Source organism: Patagioenas fasciata, chromosome 3, assembly GCF_037038585.1.
Source record: "Patagioenas fasciata isolate bPatFas1 chromosome 3, bPatFas1.hap1, whole genome shotgun sequence".
Classification (NCBI taxonomy): Eukaryota; Metazoa; Chordata; class Aves; order Columbiformes; family Columbidae; genus Patagioenas; species Patagioenas fasciata.
The window spans coordinates 7,591,244-7,612,888 of NC_092522.1; the positions used below are offsets into that span (position 1 = coordinate 7,591,244).

Here is a 21,645-nt window from a genome sequence, read left to right on the forward strand (position 1 = left end):
TAGAGCATTTATTATAGCTTATTTCATTAGAAAATCATGATACTATGTTTTCCATTAAAATAATACTACAGGAATCAGTTCTGTTTACCATAATACCTTTCAGTCATAACTCTGAAAAGAGAAAGATGCATTTCATCTGGGGGTAGGAGGGGAAAATCAAAAAGGACAGGACAGAAAGTGCAATCAGTTTTCCCAAACAGTGTTTCAAAAGACCACTTTGGAAAACCTCCAAGGCTGCACAGCCAAGGACACAGGCACTACCACAACTGTTTGCGGAGCATCTGTGTCAAAATGGAACAACTGCCTGTAAAATATACTCTTGGAAATTCACTTAGCTATAGACATCTAACAGAACGTCTATTGGAAAAGGATTATACTGAAGAGCAGACATGCGATTTTGGTTTTCAGCTGCTCAAAGACATAGTCTGAGCACTTGTAAAAGCAACTCAACCATGCTTAATGGCTTTTCTTTTCAGCAAAGTGCCTGCTGCTTCTTATATTCGCATTTTAGGCACAATGTTACGGATTTCCTATTTTATCGCTCTGCTTGTTCAATACCCAGGTGTATTTCTGAGGTCACAAAGTGAAAGCATGAGGGTTGCTTAATGACCAGGAAAATTCAAGGTAGATTTAACTGAAAAACAAGCACAAAGTGTGTCACAGAAAGAACCTGGCTTTTTCTTGTAGCTTGGTAACATACCAACTGTACATTTGCCCTGATGTCCCATCGAATTACACAGACCAAGAGCACTTCCCTTTGTTTGAGTAACTCTTAGAAGGGGAACATTCAATTCAACCATATACTTTAAAAAGTCAAACAAAAACTCTCCTACACAAGAAATTCTTTGATACTTTCTGTAACTACCAGAAAAGCAAAGTTTGTGCAATCTGAAATATCACACAATTTCTCTTTCCTATTCAAAGGTTTTTGTTTGGTTTGGTTTTTTTTTTTTTAACTTCTTCAATGTTTATCAAATAACTTTGTAGAAAGTGCATTGTTTTAAATGTGATTCCATATCTAGGTGCAGTCAAAAACATAAATATGGAGGTCTGTATATAAAACACCTTCATTACCCTTTGGGTTAAAATAAGTTTTTCCATAAACATTGATAACAAACAGTTTCAATGTAATGTTGGCTGAGATCTAAAATCAGAACAAGTCAAGCAGTCTGATTTAAACACAAGATTTGGGGAATCCACTGTGGCTTGAGTTACCAATACTACATGACAACATTGTATAAAAAAAAATGACAGTCATCTCCATAGCGGGGCAACAGCCCAACAAATCCTGAGCTCAAATGACCCCATGCTCTTGACTGATGCTGCTACAAGCCCATAATCAAATGACCCAAGCCATGTTTATACTAATATAGTTTAAAAGGCACTTCTTCCATAAGGGGATGGCCTTTCAGTACTGAAAAGGGGTCTATAAGAAAGATGGAGACAGACTTTTTAGCAGGGCCTGTTACAATAGGACAAGGGGTGACGGTTTAAAACTGAAAGAGAGGAGATTCAGGCCAGACATAAGGAAGAAATTTTTCACACTGAGTGTGGTGAAACACTGGCCCAGGTTGCCCAGAGAGGTGGTGGATGCCCCATCCCTAGAGACATCCCAGGCCAGGCTGGACGGGGCTCTGAGCAACCTGATCTGGTGAAGATGTCCCTGCTCATGGCAAAGGCGGCACTGGATGAGCTTTGAAGGTCCCTTCCAACACAAACTATTCTGTGGTTCTCTAACTACACATTGTAAATCAAGCAGCATAACTACAATCAGTTGTCCTTCAGCCTTGGTTTGAGAAAAGGTCCCTGGATGGATCCTCTAACGGCCAGGAAGAGCTGCAGCCTCCCCCTCGTTCAGGAGAGCTCTGCAGCCTCTATACAGCCACCCGCGTTCTCTGAACAACACAACTTCATTATCTTCCAGACCTCTACCAAACTGTCAAATCTGGCTGACAGCAGCCAACAGATTCAAAAGCTGCTTGATGAGAGCGGGATTGGCTGACAGACGGGCTGCGCTGTCTCTCAAGTTTCACCTCAAGAAGTCAGACAAGAAAAAAGCAGAAGATAATTCTGGGAACTGAAGTGAAAAGAAACAGCTTTCTATGGATACCATTGCGGTTGTGTCTCAGTAAGAGAATGAAACTATACACGTACTTGGTACTTCAAAAAACAGCTTTGTCAAAAAGCACATTTTGTGTGGGCGTAAGGTTTTCTGTGATCAACATAATCTCCTAATGCAGACCTACATTCTCTTTTCTGATACCTGTTTTATAAAAAGCATTGGCAAACTTTGCAAATACTTAAATGCAAATAGCAAACAGTTAAACTGTGAACTTCCGTCACAGTGCAGCAGAAACCAGAATAATAAACCCAGCGACAGAGAAAGCAGAAGCAGGGGAAAATCTTATACATCTCATGAAACAGATATATTCCCTTAGTTTATATGCCAGTACACACCTATCAGCTCTTGTATGAAGGACAACCTAGATTAAATGCCTTTAGCCATAAGAATAAATTTTACCAACAATAGTGAAAGGCAGTAGTTTAATCTATAGCTGTAAGGCTCTCCCGGAAAATGAATATACCCATGTCCTTGTGCTGTCTTCTCCCAAATGATATCTAGCTTTTTGGGGGAAACTATGCACGCTCGTGGTAACACATACAGACCGGGCATTATATTAAATCATGTATCTGACCCGCTTTTCAAATTTGTATTTTTAATAGTATTTTAGGTAAACTTCACCTCCCAACAACTCAGATCAGGTCTGGTAGACAGCCACACAGGCAAATTTTTAAACCACCAGCAAGAGCTAACTCAAAAAAAAAAGTTGCTGTATCCGCACATGCCATGGTCAATGATCACACAATAACCTGAAAAATATTTAATGTCCAATTAGCAGACTACTTCGACAGCAACTTTTTTGCTTTGCCTGTGTGGATGGAACATCAGACCAGGCTCAGTAACTGTCTTAGCAGTAGGAACTAGTCCTGCATAGCTAAGTTTTAAGATAACCACACGTAAAATCCCTTATATGCTTATGATTTTAGCCTTTAAGAAAATGCAGCAAATGCTAATCTTCGGCAGAAGCAACATAAAATATAAACTCAGACACAATCAAGTTCATTTGAATGACAGCCTGGAATTTTGTTGTAACTATTATTATGACACTATGAAGTTTTTCTAGGACTCCTGCATTTTAGTCCATGTGATATTTTGCTTTTCATACCTTGTTTCTTCTGATTTGTTCTTTTAGTCCTGCTATCCCAAGTCATAAAGACAGTATTGACTTGACCTCTTGTGTACAGCAAAGCACGATTCCAAGAAATCATGCTGTTTCTCTGCAGTGCCCTTGTCTTTTGGGGCAGGAGGTCCTCAAATTAGAAATTCAAAACTAAAAAATTGTACCTGATCTCACAGATCTATTAACCCCTCAAGTAATCCAAAAGGCTGTTGTTCTGTTGCTGTTTCCTCTACTGAGACACACACAGGCAATCTGGACTGAACAACAAATTATTTCAGTTATGTAAGCACAAGTATCTTTCGAATATATAAGCATTCAGAAAAATGATGGGTGTACTCCAGGTTTCTGTATCTCACTACTGCTTTGTATTTACAACACAAACGCTTTGGAGAAGAATCTTCATAAAGAACAAATATTTGAAGTGTCTGAGTTTTCAACAATACGAACTTCAGTCCATCATCAATTAAGAAGCTGAGTGCCACGTATACCCTCTTTCTGTTAGATGACTCTGAAAAACCCTCTCTGAATAAATAACCCTGGCTTTGTATTCATAGTAACTGCAAAATAGAGGACTTTGCTTTTCAATTCAGTCAGCTGTTCTTACCAACAATACCTGCTTTTCACATGCTCAGACTTCTAAGAGTCTTCAAGTCCAAGAGCTCACTTAGGTTAGAACAGCTGAGTGCTAATCCCATTTATTTAAAAACTGATCTTAATTTCAAATAAACAAGACCAGAGAAACCGACCGGCTCACCTTCTCTCACTTCGTATCATTATGAAGGCTGCAATACAGAGACTCATTACCTTTTACTCTGCTGGTCTCAGGGAGCTCTCAACAAAAAAGCAGCATTTGAAAGTATTTTATTGCTCATCGTTTTAGTGATATAACATGAGTAGGTAGCCTGGTAATGTGTTTGATAACACTGAAATAAATTAATTAGGAAATGCTATTCTAAAACTTGTTTTTTCAGTTCAAAATGTTTAAGATCATAATGTTTTGGGGATTAGAAATTGTAAATGAGGCCAATTTAATTACATTGCCCCACACATGCCCACGCTGCTGCTGTGCTCCGGCACCGCTGGCACTGGAAGGTCTTTGTTCTTCAATGCTAGGGAGGGGGACAGACCAAACAAGGTAGCGATTGTGACAAATCCCACAGGCTTGAAAACCTTCTGAAGCACTTGCATTAATGTACTAAAAAGGACAGAAAAACAAGCTGATGTAAACAGAGGCTATATGTGGGCGTCCTGATCTCTGGTGGTTTATGCAAGATTAACTGTCAGTCCCAGCGATTAACTCTTCAGTCAATGGGAATCCAGTATTTTGCTGAAACTCCTTAGAGCTCTTTTTGCAGCAATCAGGTCTGTTCCATTTTTGCTGCTCACAAGCACAAGGATAAATCTCTGCATTTGGGACTCTCTCTCCTCCATACATCTTGCCCAAGATCTCATTTTAAAGACTACACAGAACAGAGAATAAACTGGGTATGCACAAAGTTGTGCAATAACCACCGCAGAGGAAGTTGGAGGCAGAATGGCAAATGTAGGAGCTACTTATAAGTCACCCAGGTCTGGTCTCACCTTCCCATTCAAGGAAGATAATTTCCTGTAATAACTTTCTTCAAAGGAATTAGCTCTTCGCAGCTGCCTGGGCTTTCATTCCCTTTGGGAGACTCTTCCACAACCTGCGCTATCTCATTAGCAGTAATTCCTTAGGTACAGTCTAACCTGATCCATTATTAGCTTCATTCCATTACTCCCAAGATGTTATGAAGGAGCCATAACTAAATATTTAACTCCTCTTTTCAACATTTAAGCCCTGCAAACATTTCTCGATTTCCATCTCCTAATCCATTCTGGTAGTCATAACACATACAGTATACATTTAGCTCAGTATTTTTTGAATCGATGATTCCCGACATTTCTGTTGATGTTTTCTAACATAATTCATCTATTAAGGTTCCAGAAATGAGACTTTAAGTTATATTAACCCAGGGGCTCACTGGGCAAAGCCCCAACCACAGCTTCAGTGTTTGGCTCTGCAAGATATTTGGAAACAAGAACTGCACTGTATTGTATGACACTCCCAAGTTCAAATTCATTGGTTCTAAGCAGAAAAACTTCAAAGATTAACCTCAGAGGAAAAGGACACAGAAAGAAAAGAGGAGGAAAGCAAGCTACAGGCCACTGATGTTCAAAGACCATGTATTTCAGCAGGGGTGAGGAACTCTAGAGACAGAAACCACCAGAGTGCTGCTATTCTCTATTGCTTCTACCCATAAGTTGCAGCTTGCTTCAGCGCTGCTGGCACTGGCTATTGTAGAAATGGCTCAGGAGAGTCCAACAAGTTTTTCTAGAATATCCTGACCTGTGGCACCCAAATTCCCAGCCGACTACCATCCTTGGTGTTGGCTTTTCCACTTGGCTTTAATTTTTCATTTTATCAAAGGTCACACACTCAGTCTCCGCTCCTCAACACAGCTGCCCAATGCTGTGCTTTAACACCCCTTAGGAACACACAGCCAGACCATTTGAGATTTAAACTCTTCAGGAGAGCAACTATTCTGCTTTACATTTGAAATGTTCTCTTTAAAACAGTTTTGTAAAATAACTTTGGCATTTTCCCCCCACCTTGTAGCTGCTGCTTCTTCCCATTCTATACAACCATCCCTGAACTATTTTCTGCTACTTACTACCCTTATGTCCCCCTCCCAAAAAAACAAACAAAAAAACCAACAAAACAACCTTGAAACTTAAAAAGTAACCATTATCCATGCTACTATATTGATTATAAGACCTCCATCACCCCTTATCCTTGCCACTGACAAACAAGTCCTTCCTGTAAGCCCACTAGGTTCTTATTTTTTTCTAGTCCTTACAAGTTTGAGTGAATGCTCTACTGTGGGCAAGCTATCATTTCTACTTCATTTGCTTCAACAGCAAGTTCTCCAACCTCTCTTCTATTTTCATATGGTCTGCTTGCAGCCTTACAACACAGCTTACTACATTCCTTTCTCAAACATATGATGCCCGTAGATACCATTTAAAGGAGCCTCAGTACATAGCACCTATGTTTCCTAACAAACACTGCTAACTCAACTGCATCTTCATTCCACAACAACTGACAGCAGTAATGACAGCCACCAACTACCATGATTGAAACTCTTCTCATCTTTGAGGGCATTTTTACGTAATTACAAATGTTTATGCCACAATTTTTTGTTGGTACCCATGTCTGAAGAATACACGTTCAATGCATTTAACAAGCAGAACCCTCCCTAGCACTGGTCAGATACCATCTAAACCAGGGACCAACAGCCCCTTCAGAGCAGAATCACCTGTTTTCCTACCCACCTCTACTTTACTTTCTCTCTAAGTCCTGCATATTAAACCATCAGGTAACATGGCCATACAAGGATCATTTCATTTCACCTATAGGGAAAAACTGATCTTATTCTACACTTCTCATAAGAGAGTGAGTACTAGATTTTTGCGCTCTTTCACATCTGGCAGTCTCACTGTGCCGAGCTTTCAAGGCCAAGTGGATGAAGCACCCACTGCTCTTCACCCCACCCCAGAACCTGGCCATATTCACCAGGTATCACCACCTCATCACCAAACAGACCCATCTGCTAAGCACATCTTGACTCCGCTCAGGGAAAAGGTAGTGGTTATGAAGGAGAGATGACATGTTCGTTGTCATGCTAACACTCATCTGTCTGGTCCTCCCCGTACTAAGGGACCTGTCCTGAGGAGCTGAGCATGACCATGGTAAAGAATAAAATCTCTTACTGCTGTTTGCTTCTCTTGAAGAGGTGAGACATAATGAATAGAAAATAAAACCATTTCTTCATGTACCTTACAAAACCAAACATATTATATTTTAATTTCGGACTAAGTTCTCTTAGTATCAACTTTACATGATCCAGGAACTCACATCAGTGTCTACACCTTTAGGCACTGGTCCAACACTAACAACAGAAGTAGCATGCTGACAAAGGTCATTACATATATATATGTATACATATACACAGATACAGCTTACTCCCAGGGAGAGAAGTGTATCTACTCTGAACACTTTCCCAAAGCTAAAAAATCTGCTGGAGGTCATTAGGTGGGTTCAAGGGTTTGGACACAAAATACAGCAAGGTGAAAAGGTCACATTCAGAACAGTTAGTCTGTCTTGCCAAGTCAGCATCAAAGTAGATTTTTATTGGATTTGGACTTGCCCAAAGATAAAGGCAAAGGCAAAGGCAAGAGAGAGGTACCTTCACCCCAGGAACACTAGAGCCTCACCTACTCTTACAGATCTTACAGCTTATTTTTATACTAGAGAACTTGTACATGATTGTAAATTGAATCACAGGCACCATTATTAAAACAGAAGTTCAAACACTTAACATAAGAAATAGCAAACTCAGCTTGCTGATAAATGGCTTATCCTCATCGGTACTGTAGTTTAGACAGTGACAGTATTGCAACACTCGGCTAAATTTAAGCTTTGAGCTACGTTACTGTGATCACTCTGGATCGTCTTACAAGCAACAACCAACAATCAGTGCTCAGAAACAGTCGCAGCAAAAATTGCACCGTGCACTTCAGAGACAAAAATGATATTCAGCTATGGGTGTCCTTGCTTGTAATCACTCCATCTTTTCTCACTCTACCTATGTTATACTGATGTTATACACATTTTGTCAGAACACTCTATCTTTATAAATTCATGAAAATGAAAAATATACACAGTAACCATATTTTAGACACAGTAATTCATCATGAAACAGCACCTCATTCCCTTCTTCCCTGCATTGGAAATTCTATAATATATTGCCCGTGGATTTCTTTTGCTTCTCTTCTCAATTCTAAAAAGCAAGGATAGTTAATTATAACTTTCATACTGCCAGTAAGCTCCTACCTAAATCACTTGTAAACATCCAGAAGGAAATTAAAATTTCAGCTGGCTCGTCACTCTTTACCTGTTTATCTCTTTTAGCTGCTAGGAAAACACTCTAGTCACAAGTTCCTTGTAAAATGAAACTGCTTCATTTACATCTTTGTCCCTTGCATTGCTATATTAATTTCAGTGGTTGAAAACTCTGCTGTTGACACTAGGGCTTGGATTGTGCAAGCGGTTATTTTTAAAGATAAAGTTGCTCCTAAATTTCCCATGCTACTCTGACTCCAGCTCTGCACACAGGTGAGTCACTTAGACTTACAAGTATAACTGAGGTGTAATAATGTAAAGCCAAGAGGGTTAGCCTTACATCTAATGAGTAATTACATAGATGTACTTGTGGATTTAAGTATCAACATTGGCCTGGCTTTTAATCCAAATGAAACCCAGAGTCACACAAAAGCCTCTCAGAGCAATAAAACATATTTTTCTCTGCCTCCCCACTATCAAACATAAAAGCTGTTTGTCTTCATGTGGTAATAACCATATAAGCATGTAAAGCACTACAGCTACTGGCACTCATTTCTGTCCTCCCCATCAGACACTTCTGTTTGGAGAGCAAATCTAAGGAGTGTGTGCATACAGGGTTAAAAATTGATCACTTAAAAATTAAATCAAATTGGAATTTCTATGTCGCTATGCTGGAAATATCAGAGCTGTGGGAAAGTCCACACAGCTCATTTAAATAAACATTTAAAAATGCCAAGAGCACAGGATAAGCACAGGGAAGAAGAACTTAGTGCAGTGCAAACCCCCATGCTGATGTTAGCTGCAACTTCTGCAGTTAAGGACAACTTATGACCCTCATCTACTTTGCTCAGACCGTTAAATACATTAATTAGTTTATGCAAATGCAAGAAACAGATTTAAAAGGTTAAAAAAAAAAATCAGACAAAGCTTGTTTTTCTCTATTACTTCCTGAATTGAAAGCCAAATAGAACATAGCTAACAGGTGTAAGAAATTGAGGGGCCCAAAAACTAGTATCTGGAAGAGTCAAGTTGATATTTCCTTTATTAAATATAAAAATATTTGTTCTTATTTAGCATACTTTGAATGGTTTAATTTACCTGACAAAAAAAGTTAAAATGGTTTTCCCGAACACTAACTGACCTCTAGTTTTCATTCAGACAAAATGTGACATAAAATGCAAATAAGAGATGATTACCCACTCATTCTTCTTAAAAGACTCTGAGCAGGTGAACATAAAGCAATGCATTCACTTGAACAGTGCAGATGCAGTGTATAATACAAAACTGAGAGCTAGCAGTAGGTTAGGCTTAACAGCATCCCAAATATCTCACACTATGCAGGAGACAGTGACTAGTAACCAGTAACCCAAACTCATCTGTGCAGTAAGTGAAAAGTGCCGCAAAGCTGATTACACTTCTCTATAATCCCATTATTTTACCCAGGAAACAGCCATTCTGAGGAACAACAGGATCTTGATGAGAAACTGTATTTTGTGAGAGCAGATATGGGATTCTCCAGTCTTGTCCTTCAAATAATAAGACAATGAATGAATGAATGCTTCTAGTGACCGTTTCAGAAAATGAACCTTAGAAATAATGGTGACCAAAACCATCACCTTGCCAGAGCAAAATACATCACCCAGCCAACTACACCTCCCTGCAGATTTCTACTTGATGAAGAAAACCTAGTCTTCTGCCAGCTGGCAGGTTTTTAGCCACTTTACAGATACATTAAAATATAAGCACAAGCTGAAATTCAATTCAGTATTGAATTAGGGAAACCAAAGGATAGATGAAGACTCACCAAGTAACTTGACTTTCTAAGCTCATGCTCACAACTACTTTCAAAGCAATGACTGTAAAGCTATTAGACATCATTTTTATTGCATTATCCAGAGACACAGTCAAAAACCTCTAGTGTGACCTCTGTGTAACACTATTTGGGATGTTAACTACTTTAAGAAGAATAGTCAAGGGCTTTGCAACAGCACTGAAATGAAGAAATTCCTTCTAGGTCAAGCAAGAGAATGAGAAAACTTAAAATTAATCACAGGAAAAAAAAAAAAACCAAAACTGAAATTTGTCACCTAAGCAATGCAACAGCAAGTAAACCTTAAACAACACCCCCCCCAATCACATGATTCATTCCAAGATCCGTGTTCATGACTTATTACACAATTAGCAGCACTATGACACCACACAGTGCAACTTCTCCATAATGCAGGAGTCTTACCAATAACCATTCATTTACTGTCTTCTCTAATTAAAAATGACTCATGAAATAAGCTGTGTTGTATGATTAAGCTTTGAAAAAACCAAAGCCAATTTAGAGACACAAAATAAATTTAACTCTATACAGTATCGTGGTACAGATTTTGAAAATAAGTGCTGCAGATTGAACACGGGATTGGAAAGTTCCTTTGAAGAGGCAGAAAGGCCCTTCCTCCTTAAATCACTTCAGTGACCTATACAGTGAAGGGAAAAGCTGAGAGAAAACACGTACAAGGGAAACCAATAAAAGCTAAATATGATTCCTGCTCCTGTCTTACGGGTCACCATACCTTCACTATCACAATAGGAAAAGCTGTGGGATCCTCTAAGGCTTAAAATCTGTTTTACAACACACAGCACACAAGTCCAGCACTGACTGAAGGAGAGGAGCACCACCTACCCCAGCACCACGTCTGGGCTGCAGTACTGGGTGCCACACCGAACAGCAACCATGCCTCTGAAAAATCGAAACTCAGATGCGACATCCCATGACATTGAATCCAGCTTCCTGAGAATTATTTACAAGCATCAAGCACCGTCCCATAAATAGCAAGGTTTTAACAACTTGAACTGGAAGGCTCTTCACAGTTTGCTTAGCTCCACAGTCAGACAGTAGTTTTCAGAATAAGGTTATTCACAGTTTACCCTTTGTCACTTAGTACATGGTGGCAAAGACTATGTTGATCACACCCGGCCTCTGCCTGCCCTGCTCTTAGGTTCTTTCTTTTCCATAATTTTCTAGGTGCGTTCTGATCTAGCCCCATCCAAGTCATTCTCCAACGTGCACTCTAGATGTCAGGTCCAGAGTCACTGTCTGTAATATTCTTTTGCCACAACATTTGCAAACTTCTACTCACACCTTACCTGTTGGTGATTCCACTGCCTATCACAGTTATCAGCCCTTTTCCCTTCTGCCATATGCTTTCTATTTCCTTCTCTTCTGTCTCTTGGCAAATCACAGTTCTAGTTTGCAAATAAAACTTCTCCCTGCTACCAAAACACTACAAATAAGAAGTCTTATCAACACTTTAAGACCCACGCTGTCATCAGAGACGCTGAAAGGAAGAGTGAAGTATATATATAGAATAATTTTTAAAATTTATAGAAACCATATGGTTAAATAGGAAGGGGGTAAGCAAGGGGGAAAGCAAGGAGATGTGACAAAATTATTCACCAGCCCTGACCTCTTCATCAAACTGACTCAGCTCCATCAAACTGCCTGAACTACTTGAAACCAAACTGCAATATTTTTCCCTTCCAACCTTCAGCAACTTTATTTTCATGTTTGTTTGGTTTTTTTCCCCCACTGACAAGATATGGACTGACTTCCAGTACTTGCCAAATTATATTTTTATTCAGAATTATAATTATATTCTGAACAAGGGAAGAAATAAGAGCTCTACCAGTAGAATCTGATCATTTTCTACAGTTCTCTTAAATTATATAATTAAAAAATACCTCTATCATGCACATTCTGCACTTGTTTCACCAAAGAGTGTTTATCTTCTGGAGTCATCTCAGGAGGCAAGTGATAAACTCTTGTCAATACAGTAAGCAGGGCGGACTGCCTCTTTTATGCTGTGAGTTTAAGCAGCCTACTAATAACCTTTACCATAGTGGTTCCTCCACAAAAACTGGCATTATAAATGAATTAGACAATGTTTCTTTTTCTAGTCGGTAGAAAGGGTTGCAGTCGCTAGATGAAATGAAGAAGCAGCTTCCTTTCACATTTCAGAAGCCTGGTTGTACACGCTTGGCAGGTCACTGCCTCTCAGTTTCCTAACTTCACCAAAGTACACTTTTTTGTCATTACAAAAGAAACAAGCGAACCAATGCTTAAAACCACGACAGAGTGAACTTCCCAGGAAAGGCCCCGCACCTTTCAACATAACGGGGGAGCCGCTTCCCAGCCCGCCGGGGAGCAGCGTTGCCGGTAACCGCCTCTGGCACCCCGAGCGGCTCAGCCCCCAAAGGTCCCGTACAGAGCTCCCCCTCAGCCGCCACCGCCTGCACAGGTGCGACACGGAGTGTCCCGCACCCCCTGCGTGAGTTCCGCCACCGCGGGCGGCTCTGGCGCTGCAGCCCAGCGCCTGGGACCGCGCAGCCCCTGGGGAGTGAGGCGCAGGAAAGGCCGGGGCGGCCCCGCCACCGGGCCGCACTCACCTGCGGTTCATGGGCCGCACTCGCACGGCCACCTTCACCGAAGCCATGGCTCATCCCCGCCGGGCCGCTCAGACTCGCACCTGCTCCAGTCGCGACCGGCCCAGCCTCGCCCCGCCTGGCCTGGCCTGGCCCCGCCACCGTCCCGCCCGCCGGGGCCGAGTCCAGGCCGGCTGCCGGCCTAGGCCATGTCGCTATGGCAACCGCTCCCCGAGCGGCTATGGGGGCTGCGCGGGGTCAAACAACGTCACAAAGCGCTGCTCCGTCCGGCCCCGCCCTCGGCCGCGGCGGGGGAGGAGGAGGAGGAGGGAAAAAGAAAAGGAAAAAAAAGGAAGATGAAAAAGAAAAAGAAAAAGAAAAAGAAAAAGAAAAAGAAAAAGAAAAAGAAAAAGAAAAAGAAAAAGAAAAAGAAAAAGAAAAAGAAAAAGAAAAAGAAAAAGAAGGATGGGAGGGGATGCCTTCAGGAGGAAGGGTACAAGGGCCATACCCCAATGTTTATGTATATAGTTTAATATTATATATATTATCTACAATATATATGTATATATTTATATATTTAGAGGTGTGTGTATCTGCCTATACATACATATGGATGTATACATACACAAACACCCCCTATCGATATGAATCTCCCCATTATCTATAGGGATATATACACAGTTGTAGGTGGGGATGGCTATATACATATACACCTCTACATATACCCCTATATACACCCCATATGTATCTCTCCTTATATATCTACACACCGCCGTATATATACACACCTCTCTCGTCTGCCCTTTGGTTTAGCAATGAGTTAAATTATACTTTGTTTGAAACTCTCATCGGTTCAGTTGGCCCCATTAAATTAGTACACTCTACATGTAGCATCTGCAATTTCAGTGAGGAACAAGTAAGTTTTACCAGAGGAGGACCCGGGAGGAACCTGCTTTCTTAGGGCTGCGTCCTATAGCTAAGCCGCTCAGTGGATGTTGGAAGGGTTGAGGCTTTAGGAAAGTCGCTCTATTCTCAGCCTGACTTCTACAAAACTTGCCAGAAAGGGATATTTTTGAGACTTTCATACACAGATCACAGTGTGTAGACATCAAACCAAAAAAGCAAATCTAAAGGTATGTGGGTATGCTCATCCACACCAAGCACCTCAACTGCCTTTCTTTAAAAATCTGGTAGAAAATATAGCGTCAGTTTCTAAATACTAAATATTTTACAGTCAGAAACTCCTGGCAAAGTCTGTAAACCCAAATCCACACCAGACCCAAAGCACACACATTCCCAAATACTCCTCTACTCTGTGATAGAAATGTCTCTGATGAACACACGGTTCAGATACAGTTAACGAAGCATTTCCAAGGTTTTTTTCTTGCATTATCACAAAGAGCCCCTCTGCTGCCCTTCTCTTGGAGTTGGGAAATCCAGTTCCACCTGCAGCAGAAATTATCCACGGGTCTCATAGGTGGCATCTCTGAAGCTTTTGTGAATCTCCAGCCTCCTGGCAAGGAGATGAGAAGCACTGCAGCTTACCAGCTCCTGACCACCACCTTCTGCACTTCCTTTTTACTCCTAATTGACCTCTTGCAATGGACCTGCTCATTCAGAAACACCTTCAGACACATACCATCACTTCCTGGGGTTGCAAAACAGGTCCCAAGCCCACGAGATGACAGGCTGGACCTTACTAATAACAAGTGGTACAGAGTCTTTCATTCAGGCCCTTTAATGCACACTTCCCCATGACAATGACCAGTTGCCTTTCCTTATGGTCACATGCAAATAGCCTGAAAGGGCAAGAATTAATGCCTCAGCCAATGGTTACGTCTTATCTGCTATAATCCTTTCTTCCCATCACAGTTTGAAATATGTTTCCGTTGTGCCAAATGGGAGACACATCGACCAGGACCTCTACCTGAGTGTGCTGAGATACCCTCCAGGTGGGCAGACAGTGAAGGGGACAGACGGTGGATGGGGTATTATCTTGTCATGGATCGATCCATCAGGAAAGTTATCCATCTCTCCACTCCTTAGAATCCTTTGGAGACAACACTTGCTCAGCATCATCCTTTAGCCTGTTTCTGTGGGGCTTTTCTCACCTGATGTGCCATGCAGAGTGAGATGTTATTTCTGCTGTCCTCACTGCATTGTGAACTCCTTTATCTCAGCCAGGGGAATCATCCTCTTCCTTGGGCTGCTCTGATTTTCCAATCTGTCAAAATCACAAGGAATAAACAGCATTGTCCATTCCCAGCAGCACCCAAACACAGTCCTTTTGACTCATATACACAATTTCCTTTCCTGAGTTCATGCCCAAGCCAAGTTTTGTGTCAATATTCATACCCACTTTGCACGGAATGCATTTGTACATCTCCAGTTTGAACTCACACTTGTATTCAGATAGATAACTTATCAAGGGGACAAGTGCCATGCTGCTAGCCCCAGTGAGTACCAGGGCTTCACTACAGCTTCCTGAGGAAAGGTCCAAATGGAGCCGCCTGATGGGTGAAAAATAAAGGATGTCACTGTATTAAGAATTAAACCAAGTGCTGCATGAATCCACACTAAACAAGGAGAATTATCCAATTTCCAGCAGGTCTCAGCATGCAGTATCAAGTAAAAAACAATCAAGATGTCAGCTTGAAATTCTCCTTGGGAGCTGTGCGGTTTTAATGAGCTACTACTGGTGCCAGGTTTTGGTATTTCCCCCTTCGCTCCTTCCTGCAGTTGCCTTTTTCTTTTTAATGAAATGGCATGGACATGGAGCCAGACCAGGGTGCTGCCAGCAGCTCAGGGTGGGAGCAATGAATCTGGGGCAGCCCCAAAGCTGGCACTGCCAGCGCCATCCTGAGCAGTGGCTCGGGGAGAGCAGCAGCAGCCATTGCAGAAGACACGGCAGGACCTGGTGCCTGTGGCAGCATCGGCAGTGGCTGCTGCTGTGCTGGGCTGTGCGCCAGCACTCTGCTTGCCACAATTTGGGAGACTGGCTTAAATTGAATGGTAGTGAGCATTCGTTTCCCTCACTTCTTTGTCATCTGCATCCATCCTTCTCATTGACCTTCATGGTTGGGGTTGTTCAGCCTGGAGAAGAGAAGGCTCCATGGGGATCTTATTGTGGCCTTTCAGTACTTAAAAGGGGCCTATAAGAAAGATGGAGACAGACTCTTTAGCAGAACATGTTACAACAGGACAAGAGGTGATGGTTTTAAACTAAAGGAGAGGAGATTCAGGCTGGACATGAGGAAGAAATTTTTTACAGTGAGGGTGGTGAAACCCTGGCCCAGATTGCCCAGACAGGTGGTGGATGCCCCATCCCTGGAGACATCCCAGGCCAGGCTGGACGGGGCTCTGAGCAACCTGGTCTGGTGAAGATGTCCCTGCTCATGGCAGGGGTGGCACTGGATGAGCTTTGAACCCAAACTATTCTATGATTCTGTGGTCATAATGGTGATAATATAAAACAGAAGGTGACCATTCCTTTCACACTTGGAGGAGGGATCACCGGCAGCTCATCTGGAAGCTGGATGTCATGGCTGGTGAATACTGCCCATCTTTCCAGGTGCATCCCTTCCTGGAGAGCCCTGTGCCCATCACAAATGTTTGGAGGCTGCATCATGAGAGGTTGGTACCTGAGACAGTGGCCTGTTTCCAGTGCAGACAGCACATGTGCAGGGATCCTCCAAACTCCTGGCTGAAGTACATAGGTGTCGTGGTTTAACCCGAGCTAGCAATATAACCGTGACAGGTGCTCGCTCACTCCCCTCAGCTCCCACCCCTAAATAGGGGAGAGAATTGAAAGGAAGGGAGAAACTAATGGATTGAGATAAACAGTTTAATAAAATAATGAAATTACACTAATATACTGCTACTAATAATTTTTATATATATATATATAATGGAAATAGAATATATAATATGATGCAAATATATAAGATACTGCAATTCCTCACAAACTCCATCCGCACCAAGCAGCCAGTCCCAGGAAGCAGCACCTGGTCCCAAACGGTTGATCACAAAGAGAGAGTAAAGTAAAAAAAAAGAAAGGCAGAAGGGCCCAGAGGCATCTGCAAAACAGCAGAATGGCAAAAGGCCAAACTAGAACAGGTCTCCATCCCAACTCCAATCTGACTCCGTCCCTAGCCAGAAGATCCCGACTGTCCTTAGATATGAAGCATAATGCTAATGGCACAGAATATTCTTACTGATCAGTCTGGATGCCCACCTTCCCAGCTCCTCACACCTCTGGGCAGAGAGCTCAGAACCATCCCTGGCTCCCAGACAACAACAATTAAAAACATCAACTCTGTTCCAGGTGTTATCTTCTTGTTCTTAAACTAAATCCAAACAACGGCAGTACTAGCTATGAAAACGAAAGGCTTCTAACTGCATGAGGGAAAATTAACTCATTTTCGGTTAAAACAGTGCAATAGGGAGATGGCTAGCTGGGTTGAAGGGTGTCCTCGCTGGCACCCCATCACCCAGACCTTCGTTTTAGCCACAGGGGAAGTGCAAAGGGGTTAAGGCCACCCTGGCTCTGTTGTTGGTTTGGGGAAGCAGACACAGCCCCTGGTCCCGCCACAGAGGGACCCAAGAAGCCACAGTGGTGTAGCTGTGGCAGGATGAGGAAACATCAAATTTGCGCGAAGAGTTTCCTGTGGTCTGCTGGACCACACAAAATAATAAAGTTTGTAAATACTCTTTGAGTTTGATCATCTGGGGAATTAATCAAAGATCCAAACTGCTGGGTATACATCATCATTTTCAAATTGTTGTGTTAAACTTGATCCCGAACTGAACCAGAACAGCTTCAGCCAAAGCATAGTTAGAACTGAACCACAAAGTAACCAGCCTGATTCTGTGCTGCTTTGATCCACCGCTAATGGGTTAATTAATTCTTCCATGAGTTGAGTTTCCTTTTGCCGTGCTTTCCACCTCCATTTAGTTTCAAAGTGTTTTAAACATACTTCATGTGGGAATAAGCAAATAAGGTACATAACAATGGAGAAACAAGTTTACTGCTTATATCCTTATATATATTCTATATGAGACAACTTTCTCCTTTGATACATAATTGTCACTTTGAACTCTGACAGGGAAAACGCAGACACTTAAATTCTATTTCAAAATATTAATGAGAGATGGCTTTGCACAATAGAAGTTTGCCCTACACAGAAACTTTTCTCATTACAAAGAGCACTCATGAGTTTCACAGAGTATGCTCTAGCATTTTAAATGTGCTGTTGGCTTCTTAAAAATGAGGTTGTTTTCGTCCCCTCTCCTGCTTAACTTGCAGTTAAGGAGCCTGACAAGGAAAAGTATGGTACAGAGAAGTGGAAATGAAGAATAAGTGGTTGTAGTTGACATTTAATTTCTGCACAGTCGGAAACAGAAGTGAGATTGTCTATTGTTCAACTCATTTTTCCCAGCCATCCAAGAATGGAGCAATTTGTTGTTTCTTTATTAAATATAATAAGGAGATGTTCTGATAATTTCTCCATATCAAGTTCCTATTATTTACAATGAATGGATGGTGCCAGCCTCTGAGCTCTCTCATTTGCTCTGTTTTCTGGTGTATCTTTCAATTAACATACAGGCAATATGTTATGTCCAAAAGGTAATATGACAGGGCTTGATAAGCAAGCAAGCCACAGAAAGATCTAATAACGTTTAATGAATTATTGCAGTGCCGTGTTTGAGACGTTCTCTCAGCAGCACCCTGGGATTTACACAACACATCAACATGTCACTACTTGGGATCAAGAACAGCTGTATACATCAAGGCTATGTCAGGTCCAAGTTCTTGTGTACACCAGTGCAATTTTATCCACAAGGCTAAGGGAGTTCCTTGCACACAGCACTGCCATTTACTCCTGGCTTTTTAAAACTCAAGCACTGCGTTCCCCCCTGCTCTTTACTCTGAGACTCCTTTTATCGCCTTTATTTGTATTAAAGATGGAGGAGGTTTGGGGCTGCAAAGTCTCTTTCAGACTTTCCAGTGAGACACAAGACTGAGGACCTGTTGCCATCTCGCATCCCCAGCCATGCTGCACCTCAACGAGCCACAGAGCTGGAGGGACCAAAGAGTTTAGGAGTGGGAACTGTTTCTTCACTCTGCATCCTGAGAAGTGAAGCAGATGATGCTGATGCCAACATCCTCACCAAGCAAGACATAAAGGCTGTGAAAAGCATCTGTCTGGCATCTTAAACCCAGGATCTCAGCTATGGTTGCTGTCAGGGTATCAAGGTTCAAGGCAGGAAAGGGTCCTTCAGGTATCCACCTTGGAGGACATCAGGCTGCAGACAGAAACCATGAGTTGTATGAAAGAAATTAAAACGCAAGAGCAGCTTTCCTAGAGGCCAAAAAGGTTTGGTTGACAGCATACGGGAAAGGAATAATAATTAAGCTTGCTTTCTATATTTCCAATGTTATTTCTATTCCTTCTCTTGGCAAAGTCCGTTTTCTTTTGCCTAGATTGGTTCAGGGAGGAAATTAGTGAGCGATTTATCCTGTGGGTTTAGGGCAACTGATAATGAATGACTGCTTGAGGCTGGACACTGGAAGGTCACAGGCACAAAAAGTATCTCTCTGTGTGTTTCACACTAAGTTTGTTCCTTGATCTTCAGCAGTTACTGGATTTCCAATGGAAATGAAGGTTAGCATTACAGCCAAGCTCAGAATAAAATAAGAACAACCTGGGAAAATATAAATTGATGCAAAGCTGAAAGTAAAACACTGAAAATCATTGAGAAGTCTTGTACTGACTTCAGTGCAATTTGATCAATATCTACAGGGAAAAGCAGACAAATACATTCTTGGAATAATGTTCCCTGAGAAAACAGTTAGAGGATTTGGATAAGCCAAATTTGGAGAGAAGTAAAGAGATTATTCTGAGTTAGTACAGAGCACATTTATGTCCTAATACACTGCTTCTACATGAAATCTTGTTGTATTTAACATTAAGATTAGGATCAGTGGAAAAATAGACTGGAGTACGGGTCAGCGTTCTTAATAAGATAAGTCTTTATCTGTAATCCCCAGGGAAAGAGATGGTATAGGACTGAGCTGCTGAATATGGTAATATCCATAAGAAAACTATTTGAGAAGGTACTTGAAAGGCGGCACACACATCTTCAAAGGATCTACAGGTTCCTCTTGACTGGAATGAAATATTTAGGCAGTCTGGAATGCAGTTTTCCTGTTACTTGCTCATGAAAATAAACATAACCTTCATTCTAATCAGGGTAGTAAGCCAAGTCTACCACCCGGCGTGGCAGTGTGCAAGTCCTCCTGAGAATTTCAAGGGGTGAAAGAAATGGCAAGAGAAGAAACAGCAAACAGAAGTGAAGGTGCGATGAGAGATGCGGCTGGGGAGGGCAGGGGGGCTCCTGCTGAAGAAAGGAGCCCATGGAAAGCACCAGGACAAAGAGAATGACTGAGTGATGAATACAAGCTGTGTTTTTGCACGGGGTGGGCAAGGGGGATTCAGCCCTTAGGGGGAACATCCTGAGAAGCCCACTGCTCACGTCCATCCCTACACTTCCTGCACATCCCCTGGAGATCCACTGAACTGACTCCACTTTTGTTGTCCAAAAGATAAATTGGCTTCAAAGGCCAGTTTTCCCTGAATAAGGAATAATTACTGCAGCACTTGGCCTCTTTTGAAAGGCAGATGGATGGGTAGAGTTGGTGTGCCCTCCAAAATTGCTGTTGGTGTTGCTCCAGCTGCAGAGCAGCCTCCACAATGAGGGCATCCCTTTAGGGCCTGCCAGGGTACCAAGCCCATGAAACACACTCCCAAACATGGCCCTCAGCAGACAGCTTTAGATGACTTCATTCAGTGATGCAAAAAGGATTTCCTATACTGTTCATGAGCAGAAAAGATGTTCAGATAGTCATTAAACAGCCCACTCAAACAAAACAAAATAAAACAAAATCCAACCAAAGAAACAAAAAAACAGATTTGGGGAGTGGTATATATTTTTAAAAGTGTTTGGGGGAGAATTTAGCAAGAAACAAACATCATCAGAAACACTTCTTCCTTCCAAGTTGCCACTGTTACCTGCTCCTAGTTCCTTTCAGAAACAACCCTTACTAATAAGAAATTGCTCATTTATTATTAAGTAGTCTTTCAACTTGCAACATTATTTCCTTTTTAATAATATCTGCAAAGGGCTTAGGCAATGCTCGCTGCAATTTACACACAAATCAAGCCAAGCGAAGTATTTTAATAAAACTACAGCTTGTCATTCTTACTTCATTGTGCTTCTTCAACAAGATAGAATTAGATTAGGATCACACAAACCAGAACAAGAAAAACAGGTTTTATGTGTCAGTAACTGCATATAGAAGATGTGTTTAACATGAATAAAAAGTATGCATGTCCAAAACAAACACAGAACTTATTCTCCCTCTAGTGGTAGATGTTGCTCCTTAAAAAAAATAAAAGGCATGGAGATAAATCACACCACGCTGGAAAGAAAGAACGAGCGAAAAACACCCGAAACTGCTTTTCACATTTCAAGTGTCTACTATTCTGGTCAGCAATGTCTCACTAACAGATCTAATGCTGCTGGTCAAGGGCAGGACACCAAGACCTTGCACATCCTCCTGCATCAGCTACAGTGAGAATCATCTGGTTTAAAACCACATCCAAAATTATTTTGTTGGCGAGGGGCCAGCTGCCTTTCAGTTGCTGAATTACTGATCCAGCAAAAAAGCACAAATCCCATTTCTAATCTGCCATATAATGATCGCATTAAAAAGTTGCTCCTCTTCGCTACAGTTCAAAATAGAAGAAACACTAAGTTACGAACATGTTTTTGCTAAGTACTTCAATTGATACAGCTTCCTATATTTGATATGAGGTATAACCAGTATAACAATTATTTAAAGTGATATGACTTTCTTATTGGCAAAAAGTTGTGCGTATAAACACATAAAACACTAATACGGTATTTTACTGATACTTGACTGCATAAAAAAACCTGATAGCATTTGTTGGCTGTGAGAAGCATCACCGCTGCTATAATGATGATGGCATATTTAGAAAATTTACA

General features: G+C 41.6%; 1 protein-coding gene across 6 annotated transcripts in view; it reads right to left on the minus strand.

Annotated features, from left to right (window-relative positions):
• Positions 1 to 12,812, minus strand: part of KIF16B (kinesin family member 16B) — a 133,452-nt gene extending 120,640 nt beyond the window's left edge. For all 6 annotated transcript variants that reach the window (XR_011738097.1, XM_065835284.2, XM_071805691.1 and 3 more), the window contains exon 1: positions 12,601 to 12,812. Coding sequence is in view for 5 of the 6 variants with exons in the window: in XM_065835284.2 (XP_065691356.1) it covers positions 12,601 to 12,647 (47 nt within the window). In the remaining variant the exon portion in view is untranslated. The remainder of the gene's footprint in view (positions 1 to 12,600) is intronic.
• Between the last annotated feature and the right edge of the window lie 8,833 nt (positions 12,813 to 21,645).